The sequence below is a fragment of the Ylistrum balloti genome, unplaced genomic scaffold (assembly GCF_031769215.1).
Source record: "Ylistrum balloti isolate Yb309-2 unplaced genomic scaffold, AGI_CSIRO_Ybal_v1 Utg370064, whole genome shotgun sequence".
NCBI lineage: Eukaryota > Metazoa > Mollusca > Bivalvia > Pectinida > Pectinidae > Ylistrum > Ylistrum balloti.
The window spans coordinates 539115-554823 of NW_026782110.1; the positions used below are offsets into that span (position 1 = coordinate 539115).

The 15709-nt window shown below is 36.5% G+C and overlaps 1 protein-coding gene across 1 annotated transcript; it reads right to left on the bottom strand.

The window, feature by feature from the left end:
- Nucleotides 1-961: 961 nt before the first annotated feature.
- Nucleotides 962-15658, bottom strand: LOC132549511 (FMR1-interacting protein NUFIP1-like). The gene is made up of 11 exons (XM_060213448.1): nucleotides 15581-15658; nucleotides 13260-13834; nucleotides 12361-12483; nucleotides 10437-10499; nucleotides 8386-8468; nucleotides 8130-8222; nucleotides 7259-7409; nucleotides 6879-6975; nucleotides 6063-6209; nucleotides 5671-5846; nucleotides 962-5005 (listed from the first exon to the last, which is right to left on the bottom strand). Exons 2-11 carry the CDS (start codon nucleotides 13797-13799, stop codon nucleotides 4826-4828), a joined length of 1653 nt encoding a protein of 550 aa, XP_060069431.1. The 5' UTR covers nucleotides 13800-13834; nucleotides 15581-15658; the 3' UTR covers nucleotides 962-4825.
- Between the last annotated feature and the right edge of the window lie 51 nt (nucleotides 15659-15709).

Genomic DNA, 15709 nt, shown 5'->3' on the forward strand with positions numbered 1-15709 from the left:
TGACCTAAGTATCCTTACACCCTCCCTTATCTAACCTAAGTATCCTTACACCCTCCCTTATCTGACCTAAGTATCCTTACACCCTCCCTTATCTGACCGAAGTATTCATACACCCTCCCTTATCTGACCTAAGTATCCTTACACCCTCCCTGATCTGACCGAAGTATCCTTACACCCTCCCTAATCTGACCTAAGTATCCTTACACCCTCCCTTATCTGACCAAAGTATTCATACACCCTCCCTTATCTGACCTAAGTATCCTTACACCCTCCTTAATCTGATCTATATATCCCAACACCCTGCCTAATACAACCTATATATGCAAACACCCCATCTGATCTGACCTTAAAGTGAATTATACAATATTTTGTCACGTTTCTCCTGATCCTGTTAAATTTTGTGTAAATTGTGACTGAAGTATATGTGTAGCTTTTTTAATTTCAAATATTTTGTGATGTCTTTCATTTCAGTGGAGATTTAATGTGTATACAGACAGTACAGATAAAACTGTAACAGCAGTGAATTGTTTGTTTTTTGTTTCTTTGATGTTTTAATAAATCAGTGAAAAGTGTATCACTGAAACTGATGAATGCTCCCCAAAATCAACTTTACTGGACACAAAATTTTGACAAAGGGCAATAACTCTAACTAAAGGGTTTTACCACTAAATTTTGAATACTGCACTTTCTCTTAGTATGGCCAATGTATACACCAAGTTTCATCATCCTAGTTTTAATGCAATGAATTTGGTACACTGCACATCCCCTTATTGGTATCACCAACATTAACATGATCCTTGCTTCAGTGTGGGCAAAGTTATGTTTCAGACATTAAAGGACGGACGATAAAATCTGTGCTAATTTTCTCCCCTGAATATTTGCGAGGAGCACAAAAAGTACCAAAATTTTAGATGTCTACAAATAAAACAATGTCAAATTCTTTTAACATTTTATTACCCAAACGCTGTAACAATAACAATATATTTCTATGCTTACCCTATTTATCCGTCAATAAGCCCATGCCTGATAGAAAGCCCACCTGTACTGTTATTCCACAATGTCTGCCCCTATTGTTGTCCCACAATAAGTCTGCCCTACTGTTCTTCCACAATAAGTCTGCCCTACTGTTGTCCCACTATCAGTCTGTCCTTATTGTCGTCTCGCAATAAGTCCAAACCTATTGTTGCTCCACAACAAATCCAAGCCCTACTTTGAGCTTTAGTTTGTTTTGGTTACAAAAATTTCTCCCCTACTTAGAGCGAAAGTTTTAAATATGAATATACAATTACTTTACAACAGTTGCAAAACAAGCTATCAGCTTTCTTTTGTTGGACTGGATGGAAGCGCTCATGGGGTCTTACTGTGGGAGGTGTCTGGAGTACCTGGGGAAAACCCAGGTGGCCGGGCAGATGACCCCATACCTTTTCACATTCATGCTTGGAATCAAATCCTGCACATCTCTGTGAAAAATGATGTGCCACCCAGCCATCCAAAGTTTATATTGCAATGAGTCCATCCCCTAATTTGAGTCAAATGTTGTGTTACAATGAGTCCATCCCCTAATTTGAGTCAAAAATTGTGTTACAATGAGCCCATTCCCTAATTTGAGTCAAATTTTGTGTTACAATAAGTCCATTCCCTAATTTGAGTCAAATTTTGTGTTACAATGAGTCCATTCCCTAATTTGAGTCAAAAATTGTGTTACAATGAGCCCATTCCCTAATTTGAGTCAAATTTTGTGTTACAATAAGTCCATCCCCTAATTTGAGTCAAATTTTGTGTTACAATGAGTCCATCCCCTAATTTGAGTCAAAAATTTTGTGTTATAATAAGTCCATCCTCTTTTTGAGTCAAATTTTGTGTTACAATCAGTCTATCCATAATAAAGCCACCAAATTGTTCAGTAAAATTACTAACAAGTATCTATTGGACTGTAATTAATCTTCACCTTGATTTTTGAGTTTAGAGGCAATGTTCTGACCCCCGGCTTATTGGTGGATGAATAAGGTAAAACATGATACGCTCTATATATAATACCTATACATAAAGCATGTACTCACAGTGATAAAGGTGTATCTTCATTAACCAGGAAGCTTGGGATTAATTTGTTATAACATAATGACACTACCTTACAGTTTAGTCTGGATAATTCTGACATTCTATCAACTTTATATATCAGTCTAGACTCAATGATCTTCATCAACTCCAGGCTGATTTATAAAAGATTGATGGAATGTCAGAATAATTTGGACTGTCTGCAGCTACACACATAAAGCATCATTCTTGTGTTAATTAATGTACATTATTCAATCCCATATTTGAGATAAAAACATTGCAGACCCTAATCAAATTTCCTAAAGTAATCCAGACTAAAAAGTATTTATTATAAAAATACAATTAGCATACAAAACCATACAAAATATCAATCCAATGGTTAAGATTTGAACTGATCAATGTTACAATATTCATAGTTTTGCTGGATTTTCCATATGTCAAAACCATAATCTAATTCCTCATCTTTCATCCATTCATTGTCAGCAATGGAAAATTATACAGACGGAACATCTACAAAATCAGACTTGTAACATTCAAGATTGTAAGTAAATGTTGACATGCACCAGCTTTCTATAACTGTAGCAGATATGTCCTTCTTGTAGAAAGAATCCCCGATTCCATCTTTCCAGAAATGATTCAATATGAACAAGTCTCTGCAGACCCTTACACAAGAAGCCAAAACACATTGATGTAGACAGTAAATGAAATTCATTTCACTACTTTCTGGTATGACTTTCAGTCAAACCTGTCTTTAGTGGCCACCCAGGGGACCTGTACATATTGGAAACTATAGACAGGGGATTGTAATAAACACTAGGTGATCTGGTTGCTCCCCTACTGATGTTTCAAAATCAATCTTACCAAGTCAATCACTTGTTATTTCTTAAGTAATACATTATGTAAATGTGATGTGTATGATGAAAAGATTACATGAAAATTAAATGTACTCGCCAAATTGTCACTTGAAACTAATTATTTACAGAGGATGTGAAACCCAAATAAAATACTGTGTGAGATTATTTTTCACACCATCAAATTACACGTTTTAAGCTTAAAGCCGACTATAATGTTCATATTTGAAATAACAATGAATTAGTTCTATTGATAAAGATGATATTTCATGTCTAGAATTCAGGAAAGAAATGTGGAGCGAGGATCCAAGATGAAGGGTAGGTTAGTATGGAATTACAATAAAAATCTGGGTCAGAACTCGGGATAAAAACAGTTCTATAATGTACATGACACTGTTTTATGAATTACATACTAGAAAACTGACATTTTCCTACTGAAATTTCCATAGTTTATATGGGTCCTAGATAAACCTTTAAATGAATATGTAAATGCTTATTAAAAAGGAATGTCTAACAGCATGCCAAGGACAAAATAATTATCTAAAATTTACTTTGCTGAGGGCACTGGCTGACCACCTTGTGTCAGAAACTCACACATGTTCAGTTTTCACAAACACATGAGCAAGTTTCCATGGCAGCAAGGCATCTTCGAATATCACATTTCCTTAAAATAACCGGGGATTATATCACTTGGCACATAACAAGACGGAAGTAGGTTAATCATATTCATACGCTATTATGACAAAAACGATACACATCTTGTATAAACATATTTCCAAGATGCCTAAATTACACAATTTGTATAATAATCAAATGATATATTATATATTTGCGATACAAACTAATCTAGATTCTCTGATCAATAACAGCAAACATAGATATACAAGTGTATTAACAGTTGCATATATTTATACGACACTGAAAGTTGGTTTACGTGTCACTCGTGTCACGGTTGATTGGTGTTTCTTTTGTACAGTCCATCATTAATGCTACATAAATATTTATGTATCAAGCTCTACAATAAACACTGTCATGTTGAAAAAACATAAACCTGTGTCTATCAATACATTTCATGATTGCAATGTTCGCATTCAGAATTCGTCGCAAGTTTAGCAAAAATTGAATGCATATAAAAAAACAAGTGTTATACAGAATTGTTTTCAACTTGTAACTCATTAGATTATTCAGGAAGTGGCCAAGACTTATTCATCAACCACTCACACTGTCAAATTCCTGGCACAAAGATCAAGACTGTCTTCCACAAGATTCCTGTACACATGCTGTGTCAGTACACGGCAACAAAGACAAAAAATAATTACCCTAAAATTTGATATTATCACAAGGTTCTAATTTCCACAATTTTCGCAGTTGTATTTCAACGGTGAAAGATAGTTCCAGTGAAGATTTACTTGGTAAAATGTTCACAATATCAACAAATTTTAATCCCTATCTACACACTGATTCTTGGAGCTGTCCAATGGAGGTAAGGACATTAAGAAATGCAATTAAATAACTGCAAATACAAATTTGAAAATAGTATTTCTACTAATTTGCAGAGGTAGGAACTCGCTAGACGATGTGGAACCATATAGCCCGTTTTGCAATATTAAAAATTGATCCCGCAAAATTTAGTTCAGCGAAAACAAAAAATTACAGTATGCACATTGTGTGACGAAAGAGTTAATCAATAGCTTGGTTGTTTTAATGAAGATTTACATGCTCTGAATGCATGTTGAAACCAAAATACCATAATTATCCTGCAACAAGCCCACGCCTGGTAATAAGCCCACCAAAATATACTGCTGTTCTGTTACATTAACAGTAAGCCTATTTCATCGTCCTCAAGAGGTGTTCCTACTGGCCACGAGTCAGAGGACTGGTACTTGGGCTTGTTGGAGGACACCTGTACCGCTAATCCCTCACATGCATGCAGCATCATTAATGATGGGTTCGACACTCATTGATGTAATACTAGATCTGTCTGTTTCATTGTCTCTGGAGGAAGACTTTTTTCCTGCCCCAAAAAAGTTATTCTTTACAATGTAATAAACACATTGCAGAATCACGTTCCTCTCATGTCGGATTTCTTTGGCCAATAACTGAAAAAAAGAAATCTAATTATGAGTACCATTTTTTCACTAGACAACAGTATTCTGTACGTAGGTCATCATTGATGTTAGATAAAGAAACGACAGGCCATAAATTTGACATTTTTTGGGAAAATTTATATCAACACTCATGCTGATCATGAATGATCACATAATGAGGTCAGAATAATAATTCCTATATAATGACTGTATAAAAATATACCTGAAATGTAACCTCTAAATTAGACAAAAGAGAATGTTTATCATGTTTACATTTAAAAATTCCATATCAAAATCACAATATATTGTGTTTCCGAAGAAAAGTAAACCCATTTATGGTTAAAAATTTAATTTATAAGACACATTAAGTAGAATAGTAAGAACATTTTCAGCTAAGCATTTTATGTAAACGTCACAATATATATTTTCTTTCCAAAGAAAAGTAAAGAATGAATAAGAAATCTATATATCAGATAAAATGTGATATTAACAGGAAAGTGACATTACCAGACATGATATTCAGTGGGCTCCACTGTATTGGATCGGTAATGATTTTAACAAAACCGAGCCAAAATCATCACAAATATGTGCAATGAAAAATAATGCTATGTTGTATATTGAGTGAAATTTACATTTAAAAACAGGAAATATTGATGATTGATGTTTAAACAGCCTACCTTCTCCAGTAGAGATGAAGTTGTATTATTAAACAGTTTATTATTTTTCCATTTGTTCTTCCCAGCCTTTGTGTTTTTGGAAGAAAGTTTCGAATTACTTCCTTTCTTCTTATTTCTGTTGGGACTTTGTCTGTCAGACGTGTTTGTAGTACTGGTTCTATCCTGATCTGGAACATCTGAAAAAGGGATAAAAACATGATAAAAAAATAAAAATTTGAACACAAATCTTTTCATATTTATATGCTAAGTTATTTCTACAGGCATTGAAACATTTTTACATTGTAGAATCTTATTGATTTCATATCAAGAAAAAAAACCTAGATTTACGAAATTTAAACCCGTTTCCAGAACTTCAATGTTGTTTGGAATGACGGAAACAACTCCTTCCTTACCATTATCTTTGTTGTTTACTGTGCTTGGAACTGCATCTGCACCATAGGAGGCCAGGATCATTCCAAGTCCTCCCTGGAGTCCCGCTCCTGGCTCCTCAGCTGCTCCTTCCCCAATAGGTTTTGCCACAGGAGTTATCTCCTCATTATCTAAAATATAAGATTAGGGTTTCTAATCCAGAGACAGCGAACAAATAAAAATGTGTTTTACAATCTTGATATTTCAGTTATTGATTCTATTGTTTCCGCCTACATATAAATGTATTATCATGTAAATCCTCTTCTTTATATTCATGAAAAATAATTAGTCTACCATTATTACCTTTTCCATTTAATGCTATTACTCTTTTTGTTAAAACATGACTTACCCAAGTCTGTGCCCAGGAAAGATAAAACCACTGAGTCAGAGAGACTTACCCGAGTCAGAGTCTGAGCAGGACAGATCAATGTACCCGAGTCTGCATCTGTGAGCAGGACCGATCAATGTACCTGAGTCAGAGTCTGTAAGCCAGACAGACTTACCTGAGTCTGAGTCTGTGAGCAGAATTGATAGATTTACCTGATTCAAAGTCTGTGAGCAGGACAGACAGACTTACCTGAGTCTGAGTCTGTGAGCAGGACAGACAGACTTACCTGAGTCTGAGAGCAGGACAGACAGACTTCCCTGAGTCTGTGAGCCAGACAGACTTACCTGAGTCTGAGTCTGTGAGCAGGACAGATGGACTTCCCTGAGTCAGAGTCTGTGAGCCAGACAGACTTACCTGAGTCTGTGAGCAGGACAGACAGACTTACCTGAGTTTGTGAGCCAGACAGACTTACCTGAGTCAGAGTCTGTCAGCAGGACTGATAAAGGGTCTTCTTTGGTCTGAGGATCAGTTTCTGGTTTCTCTGATTTGTTTTCTCTGCAGTCCTGGTCCTAGTTAAAACATATACAGGTTGTATTTGACAGACTATTTGTCAGATTATTGACATCATGTGAAATACAAATATAAAACAGAAGGGAAAGGTTTTTATCTTAAATCTCTCTTATCTTAGTATTCACCAACAGTGTGACCAGCATTTAGAGTTCACATCAAAATAAGCAGTAACTCGTGTGGATAACCTTAATTTCAAAATTTATAATACCAACAGATTCCCTTTGAAGAACGTCAGTGTGTGGTTTTTGTAGCTAGGTGATATCCTATCTTGAAAATATTAACCTGAGCAGTGTCCACTTTGGCCTTCTTTCCATGGCCTTCACTGTTGTTGTCTGACCTTTGACCTTTCCTTTTCCGTCTGTTCCTTCTGTTATCCTGCGGACCTTTGCCAGAGAACTGCTCCCTCTGGTTTCTATTCTGTCCCTTCATTTTACTGTTAAACAAAAGAAACCATCAGCTCTTTTTATTCTCTTTATAGCATTAATGTTAGGCTAATAACGTTAGTGTACAAAGACTCCTCACAATGACAAGAGATCCCAGAGGGATCTTGGCATCCACCATTGTTCGAGCTTTATCTGTTCTTTAAAAGCTGGACCTTTTCTCTTATTTCATCTCCCCTCTGCTTCTTCTGCTTTTGATTCTATGAGATTTGAACATCCCCCTTAAGAAATAGACATAATAAACATCCATTGTTAAAATCCAAGATGGCCACTTGTCCATCATTTTGTTTTTGTTTATTAATTCCAAATCAGATGGACACAAGTAGGCACCATGGGGAATCTATATATGAAATTAGAGAAATATTTGTCCCCTACTTAGCAAGAAATTGCAACAACAAACTTTCATAGACAGAATTCAAGATAGATGCCTGTCTGTCATTTTTTTAATGGATATGTCCTAAAATCCAATAGGTAGGACTAGGGACCAAGGGCAATCTACATATGATATTTAAGAAATTTCCACGGAGCACTTTTCCAGAAATAGTGGTAACGTAGGCAATTTGAGAAGCTGCCTATCTGATGATGGCAGGCTAAAACCATTCACATGCATCTAAAACAAAGGCTGCTTAAAGAGATTCAATAATAAATCTGTTACCTAATCAATGTGAAATGGATGAAAATTACAGAGGATAAATAGCTAATTATGTGTATACCCAAACTGTTTTGTCTCCAGAACCTCTCCTCTAGCATTCCTCTCTGCAGCCAGGGCATGCTTCTTTGCCACATTTTCTGCTGTGGGAAAATTCCTGCAAATAAGAAAAAACACTAATTTACTCAAGACAGTAGAAAGTAAACAAAGGACATCTTATTCACAGCCTAATCATCAGGTGAATACATTAGACCATGACTAAATGTAATTTGAAAATCCCAGTCCCTTATTTCTTGCCAATGATTGAATTGTATACCTACTTCTTTCGTTCAGCACGCCATTTTTCAATGTCTTCTTTGGAATCTAAAGACCAAATTTTCTTTGCAAGTCCAGAGTGGTGTTGCTGAAAAGAAACGAGATTTTATAACTGTTAAGTGAATATATCCTCAAAAAATCCCTCCCAAAAATGTCCTCGTCCGTTGCTTAATCTGCTTCATGTCCAATAACATTCATAAATGAATTACTGAAAGACTTTATGTATCATTTCCTTTTGTTTCCATGACAAATTCCATTAAATTGTGATTACAATGTTAACAATTACATCTATTTCTGTAATAAAATATCCCTACATTTTGTATGACATAGATGATGAAAATGTACCTATCCCCTCCCCACACCAACTTATTTTTCGTTTTCATTTGATTAAATACTGATGCAAGACGAATCATGCCTTAACAATCAAAACTTCAGTACATGCATTCTAATGCAGTTCTGACAGAAACCTTCACGTTAAGTGTCAATATACTAGCTATGACTCTGAACACTAGAGTTCCTAACATATTTGGTCAATAAAAACTTTTCTCTGTATCATGATTGGCTCCAACAAGGTCACTTGTCAGTTACTACCGATGAAGGGAAGGTGTGAACGACACACTTACTATAGTATTGAACAAAGTATTGATACTATTGTATTGAAGTATTCAAATAATCGAGTCAAGTATACAACGACCTCTGTGATTGGTCGGGGGCGGAGTTTAGACAACCTGAATAGTTGATCTGACACCCAATTTGTTCCGGTAGGCGGAGTTAATGTACACTACCAGTTACATAACAATTACTAAGTAATCGCTGGAAAAATGTCCGACGACGGCAACAGTACGCAAAATTTTCTTCAACGAAATTATGTCCGATACGAACGATATGGGGAATCCTGTTTTTGTACAAGGCGATGTGGTTGTGATGGATAATTGTGGATTCCATCACCATAGACAGGGAGAGCGCATTTTAAGAAATATGCTGAAAGAATATGGCGTGTCCCTGGTTTTTCAGCCGCCTCATTCCCCGGAATACAACGTAACTGAATATGTATTCACTGTCATGAGACAGAGGCTTCGGGCAAATACCCGACTTGTGTCAGAATTTCTGGAACTTGCAGTAGTAAATGCTCTAGATATTCCGCCCAACCAACTTCAAAGTTTTTTCACATGTTGCGGATATGTATAATTTTCGATGGAAAGATAAAAAATAAAATAAAAAATATATGGGACCACAGAATTCCTTTATTTTTTAATGCAGTATGAATTATCGGCATATATCAGGAGGTCCCAGGTAATTCGTAATTCTTTGTTACATATAATAGAGCTTGGGCTTAAACCGAAATATTTTGAGCCAACCCTCCCCCCCCCTTTCAAAAAAATAAATAAATAAAACTAGTACAGAATGACTATATGACTATATTCACTGTTAAGATGTTATGAATTCTCCGGTCCCAGTGATCTAACCTGTTGATATATATTTTGTACGTAAATTAGTTTAGTACTGAGTAACTTTCGTTTTCTCGTTGTACCATCGATGGAAAAGCAAGGTATCATTGGGTGTAGAACGAAACAAATGGGACAACCCAATTAGGTCTGATCTGAAGCCACCTGTGACTTGGACTCTTCCAATTAACCTCTCGCGACAGTCGAGTGTTTGTAAAATGCCGATGTCTGCACAGTATTTTTTCACCTGGCTCCACCCACAATCGATCTAGACTTGGCTCTGCCAATCAGAGAGCTTGTTGCATAAATTTAAGGAATTCGATTGGTGAAGTACTTCAGTACAATACTATCAATACTTTGTTCAGTACTACAGTACTTGAAACGTTCACACCTTCCCTTCATCGGTAGTAATATTTTTTTTTATAGAACTCAAACACAACGTCCCGTTCAGTACAACGCATTTTCATCATACACAAACTATAGTCTGGCAATGACCAACTGACCATCCTAATGTATAATTGTAACATTACAGTCCTAAGCCGCGAATACAGTTTAAATGGACACATACACATATGGTAACAAAACAGATTATGTGGTACATATGTACTTACCATTCTGATATGAAGCTGTACCAGTTTTGGGGCAGCTACATAAGAACAATCTTCGAATGTACACTGGAAATAAAAATGAACAGTGTGAGACAAAATTTGTATTACATGACTGGCTCTTTTGCTCTTCTTGATGGACAAGACATATTTGTACAATTTTGACTAAATGCAATATCAACTTCTAAAATGGCAGTCACCCTCGGTATAATATTTCAAATCTGTTAATCTGTTTCCAGTCTGTGTTCACCTTGATCTAAAATAGTCTGACAGTTCTGGACCAACATATCAGCCTTAAAACGGATAAAACAATGGCTAAATCATTGCTTTGAGCCATATCTAATATTTCATTATCACAGTTAATACCTCACTTTCAACCTCTCAAGATGGCACTTTATACTTTCATCTGAGAATCTGACAGTTGATCTTGTCTGTGCTCCACACTAATATGAAGAGCTGTGTGGATATCCAACTTAGAACAAGCTTTCAATGTAAAGATTCTTCAAAGACGTTTTAAGTGCTCTATCAGATTACACATTACCTTAAACCTGTCAATTTTATCTCCATAAAGGATTTCAGCTATGTACTGGTTTACTGTTGTTCATTCTAACAAAGCTGGTTAAAATGCATCATTGATATTCCAGGGATTACAATCACTTTCACTCTCTACACCCCTGGAACATGTAACAGCAAAATTGAAGGCACAAGAAAGTAACTTCATTGGATCCAGGAGATATAAAATGACCAGTCACTGGCTGATCAAACTTGTCTTCTTGTCTTATGCACAAGATGTCACACATGGAACCTTTAATTTTGTCATTTAACGTTCCAAAGATGCAGAGAGCGAAAGTGATCGTATCTCCAGGAGTATTGAGGATATGATACACAGAGCGAAAGTGATCATAACTCCTGGAGTATCGAGGATATGGTACACAGAGCAAAAGTGATCATAACTCCTGGAGTATCGAGGATATGGTATACTGAACGAAAGTGATCATAACTCCTGGAGTATCGAGGATATGGTACACAGAGCGAAAGTGATCATAACTCCTGGAGTATCAAGGATATGGTACTCAGAGCGAAAGTGATCATAACTCCTGGAGTATCGAGGATATGGTACACAGAGCGAAAGTGATCATAACTCCTGGAGTATCGAGGATATGGTACACAGCGGAAGTGATCATAACTCCTGGAGTATCGAGGATATAGTACACAGAGCAAAAGTGATCATAACTCCTGGAGTATCAAGGATATGGTACTCAGAGCGAAAGTGATCATAACTCCTGGAGTATCGAGGATATGGTACACAGAGTGAAAGTGATGATAACTCCTGGAGTATCGAGGATATGGTACACAGAGCGAAAGTGATCATAACTCCTTGAGTATCGAGGATATGGTATACTGACCGAAAGTGATCATAACTCCTGGAGTATCGAGGATATGGTACACAGAGCGAAAGTGATCATAACTCCTGGAGTATCGAGGATATGGTATACAGAGCGAAAGTGATCATAACTCCTGGAGTATCGAGGATATGGTACACAGCGGAAGTGATCATAACTCCTGGAGTATCGAGGATATAGTACAGTGAAAGTGATGATAACTCCTGGAGTATCGAGGATATGGTACACAGCGAAAGTGATCATAACTCCTTGAGTATCGAGGATATGGTATACAGAGCGAAAGTGATCATAACTCCTGGAGTATCGAGGATATGGTACACAGCGGAAGTGATCATAACTCCTGGAGTATCAAGGATATGGTACACAGTGAAAGTGATCGTAACTCCTGGAGTATCTAGGAAAGCTAAAATGAGTTATGTACAGAATCATCAGGACCTGCTGTATATAATCAACCTCCTTATTCATTAATCAGTTTTACTAAAGCCAACTAAAACCAACCTCCAATAGAGTCTCAGCATTACACTTACCTTCATATGGCCATCTGTATGCTCCTTATACTTTTCTTCAGTTTTGAATCCCCTTTCACAAATATCACAGGAAAACTTGTTATTTTCAGGAAGCTCTCTCTTGTCAATTTTCTGTTTTTTTGGCTAAACATAAAACAAATCCGTGCAAGATAAGCAGAACAATGAAATGTCAACAAGATTACAAATTTGTCTCCATTGCCTATAAAACTTCAGGCTATTATCAGTGTTTATATGGATTTAGCAGAAATTTTGTAAAATAGAATCTCCTAGTAAAAATCGAAACCAAGTTAGGAGTAAAATGTTCATAACATAAAGTTGGATTCACTGTGAAAAACAGTAGATACTGCCAGATATTGAGGTCTCCAACGTTACATACATATATAATTTTAATATGATTTTAACCCTTTCGGCGCCGTAGGCGATTAAAGTCGACATGCAGACAGGCCGCCGTAGATGACTAAAGTCGACATGCAGACAGGCCGCCGTAGGCGACTTTAATCGACAATTTCTGCCATTGTTTTCAGATATTTTGCGGAAAATATTTGGCGCTGAGCTGTACATCGTGAGAAATATTTGGCGCTGAGCTGTACATTGTGAGAAATATTTGGCGCTGAGCTGTACATTGAGAGAAATATTTGGTGCTGAGCTGTACATTGTGCGAAATATTTGGCGCTGAGCTGTACATTGTGAGAAATATTTGGCGCTGAGCTGTACATTGAAATATTTGGTGCTGAGCTGTACATTGTGAGAAATATTTGGCGCTCAGCTGTACATTGTGAGAAATATTTGGCACCGAAAGGGTTAATGCTCAAGAAGTGACAGTAACTGACTATACAGGAAAAGTCTCCAGTTGTGATCTTAAATCATCCAACATTTTTTCACAATTAATTTTAACATACCTTTTTGTTTTGATTCCAATTTCCATGGGATCTTTTATTTCCAGGATAGTTTCCAGTCTGGTCGCTACTCAGCTGTTTTAAATGTCCATTTCCAGGCTGTCTTTTGTCATTAAAATTCTCACCATTTTGAAAATTGCTTCTGAAATTATTGCTGGGTCGATTTAGCATATTATCTGCATGGTTTGCTTGTCCATTTGAATTTATTTCTTGATTGTTGTAACAATTTTTATCTTGAGTATTTTGTCCTTGACCTCGCTGAAAACTATCTGGGTTTGGAGGTCTACAACCCCCCATTCCCATCATGCGAGGCCCTGAATTGGGAAAGAATCCTGGTCTTATGCCTCTAGGTCCCATATCAAATGGTCCCATATCATAACGAATGATTGGTCTTGAATTGGGGCATCGCCAGTTGTTGGGGCCCTGTCCACGTATCATTGGAGGACGTGGCCCTGGGGGTGGGGCTGAGAACCGATTCATCCCCCAGGGGTTGCTATTCATACCTCTGCCTCCTCCTCTCCATGGAAAGCGTGGTCCAGACATCTTTATGAATTTCTCATAAAAATATTTGGAAAATCCTACAACATAATAATTCAACAGTGTGTACATGATATTTGCCTATTAAAAAATGTATACAATCTAATAGCTTTCAAGTCAAGATTGCAAAACTACTTATCAACATTTCTTTTTTAAGCTGAAGCCTAGTTTTGAAATCAGAAGATGACTATTCAGTAAAGGAAAAAAATTTCACAAAATCTGTCATCAGATTTTATTTTCAGCTGCACTCTAATCACAGAATACTTTAACACTGCACATATTCATTTCAGGAGATACCATCGTGTAGGCATTAGGTAACTTCATAAGTTCTTTGATATAACAAGGCTGTAACAAATGTAAATCTTTCTCCAGTTGTTAATATAATGATGACAATATCTACAGATGTTTCTCTGTCTTATACGCATTATCTGATAGCAATATAATAAAAGTCTGCAGGATGGAAAGCTAAGCGTTCTTAACTAGAACGGTAAAGGTCATCTCCAAGGACAGTCAATGCATAATACTCATCACAGATGCTCATCCACAACATTTATGGTTCACAGAGGTTAAATTGAAAAAACGCATTCACAATGCATTAATCTCCAAACCCCTCCATGTAAAGATAGGGATATAAAAATTCGTTTGTGGATAGGTCAAATGCCAGCGATTCTATTTCAGCAAAGCATATGCTAAGTCACACTTGATTAATCAGATACTGCAGTTTTTATAACCATGACAACAGCCTATGAAATATATAATACTAAAAATCCACATTGCCAGGGGCTAGTTAAGATATGTGCAACGTTTCACTGAAATGAGTCTTCAAGTCCAGGAGGAGTATATCTATCATCACCAAAGATGTTTAAACTCCCATCTGTGAAAGGCCCAGCTAACCATCACACTTGAATGAGGATATAAACCCCTCACATCTGTGAAATTCAAGACTTTAAAGGATCAGAATGAGAACAAGAATACTTGGATGCACAACCTCAGTGGGATATATGATTGATGTATGTAAAGTTTCATCAAATTCAGCCATAGAGTGGAGGCAGAGGTGCCTTTACAACAATTATAATTACAGATAGACAAACCAGACATGGAATTTCTGTAACTATGATCACCACTGTGTTAAAAATGTAATTTTCCCAATTGCAAAACACAAATGAGTAGGCTTCTTATGATATGTGTAAATTTCAGTGAGACAATTAGTCTTGGATGAGCTTCACATGAATATTTTAATAAATTTCAACAAAAAGGCATCAGCTAGATAATTATAACCTAACTCCATAAGAGTTAAAATGAAATGAATTCATTGGAATTGGTCAAAGTGCAGAAGGATTTGTAATTGACAATTTCTTGAAAGTCATCAATTTAGAGGTATAATTATCAGCAAAATAAAACAAGATTTAATATTTTGTTTCTTTATTTAATTATAGGTGCACACAGTCGTAAAACCGGAACTTTAGCAAAATCTTGAGTCCTCCAACGTGTTTCAATCCCTTCCCTGTATAGTATTAGGAAGGTTCGCCGCATGCAATCGTCGGAGTAAAACGTCTTGCCCAAGGACACAGACATAACAGTACAAGACAAATCGTGATCTCATCAGCTTTAAGACAAACACAAACCGTCCTGGATCGATCGACACGTTTCGGAGGGGACATGTCTGATGCTGGATGTCAAATCTTCGCCTAACACATACATTCATCTGATAGATGTTACTATTAATCGACTAAAGTAAAGATACATTTATACTTTGTTTTAACGTATTTGTTATCATCAGAACTTACCTCTTTACACTCATTTAAGATTATTTAATCTCTGCCAGTCAAAACAAAAACACGTGTGTTAAATAGCCTCATCGAAGGTGAAGGTCACTCGAGCGGCTCGGCTCAAGCGCGCACCTGCTATATCTGTTA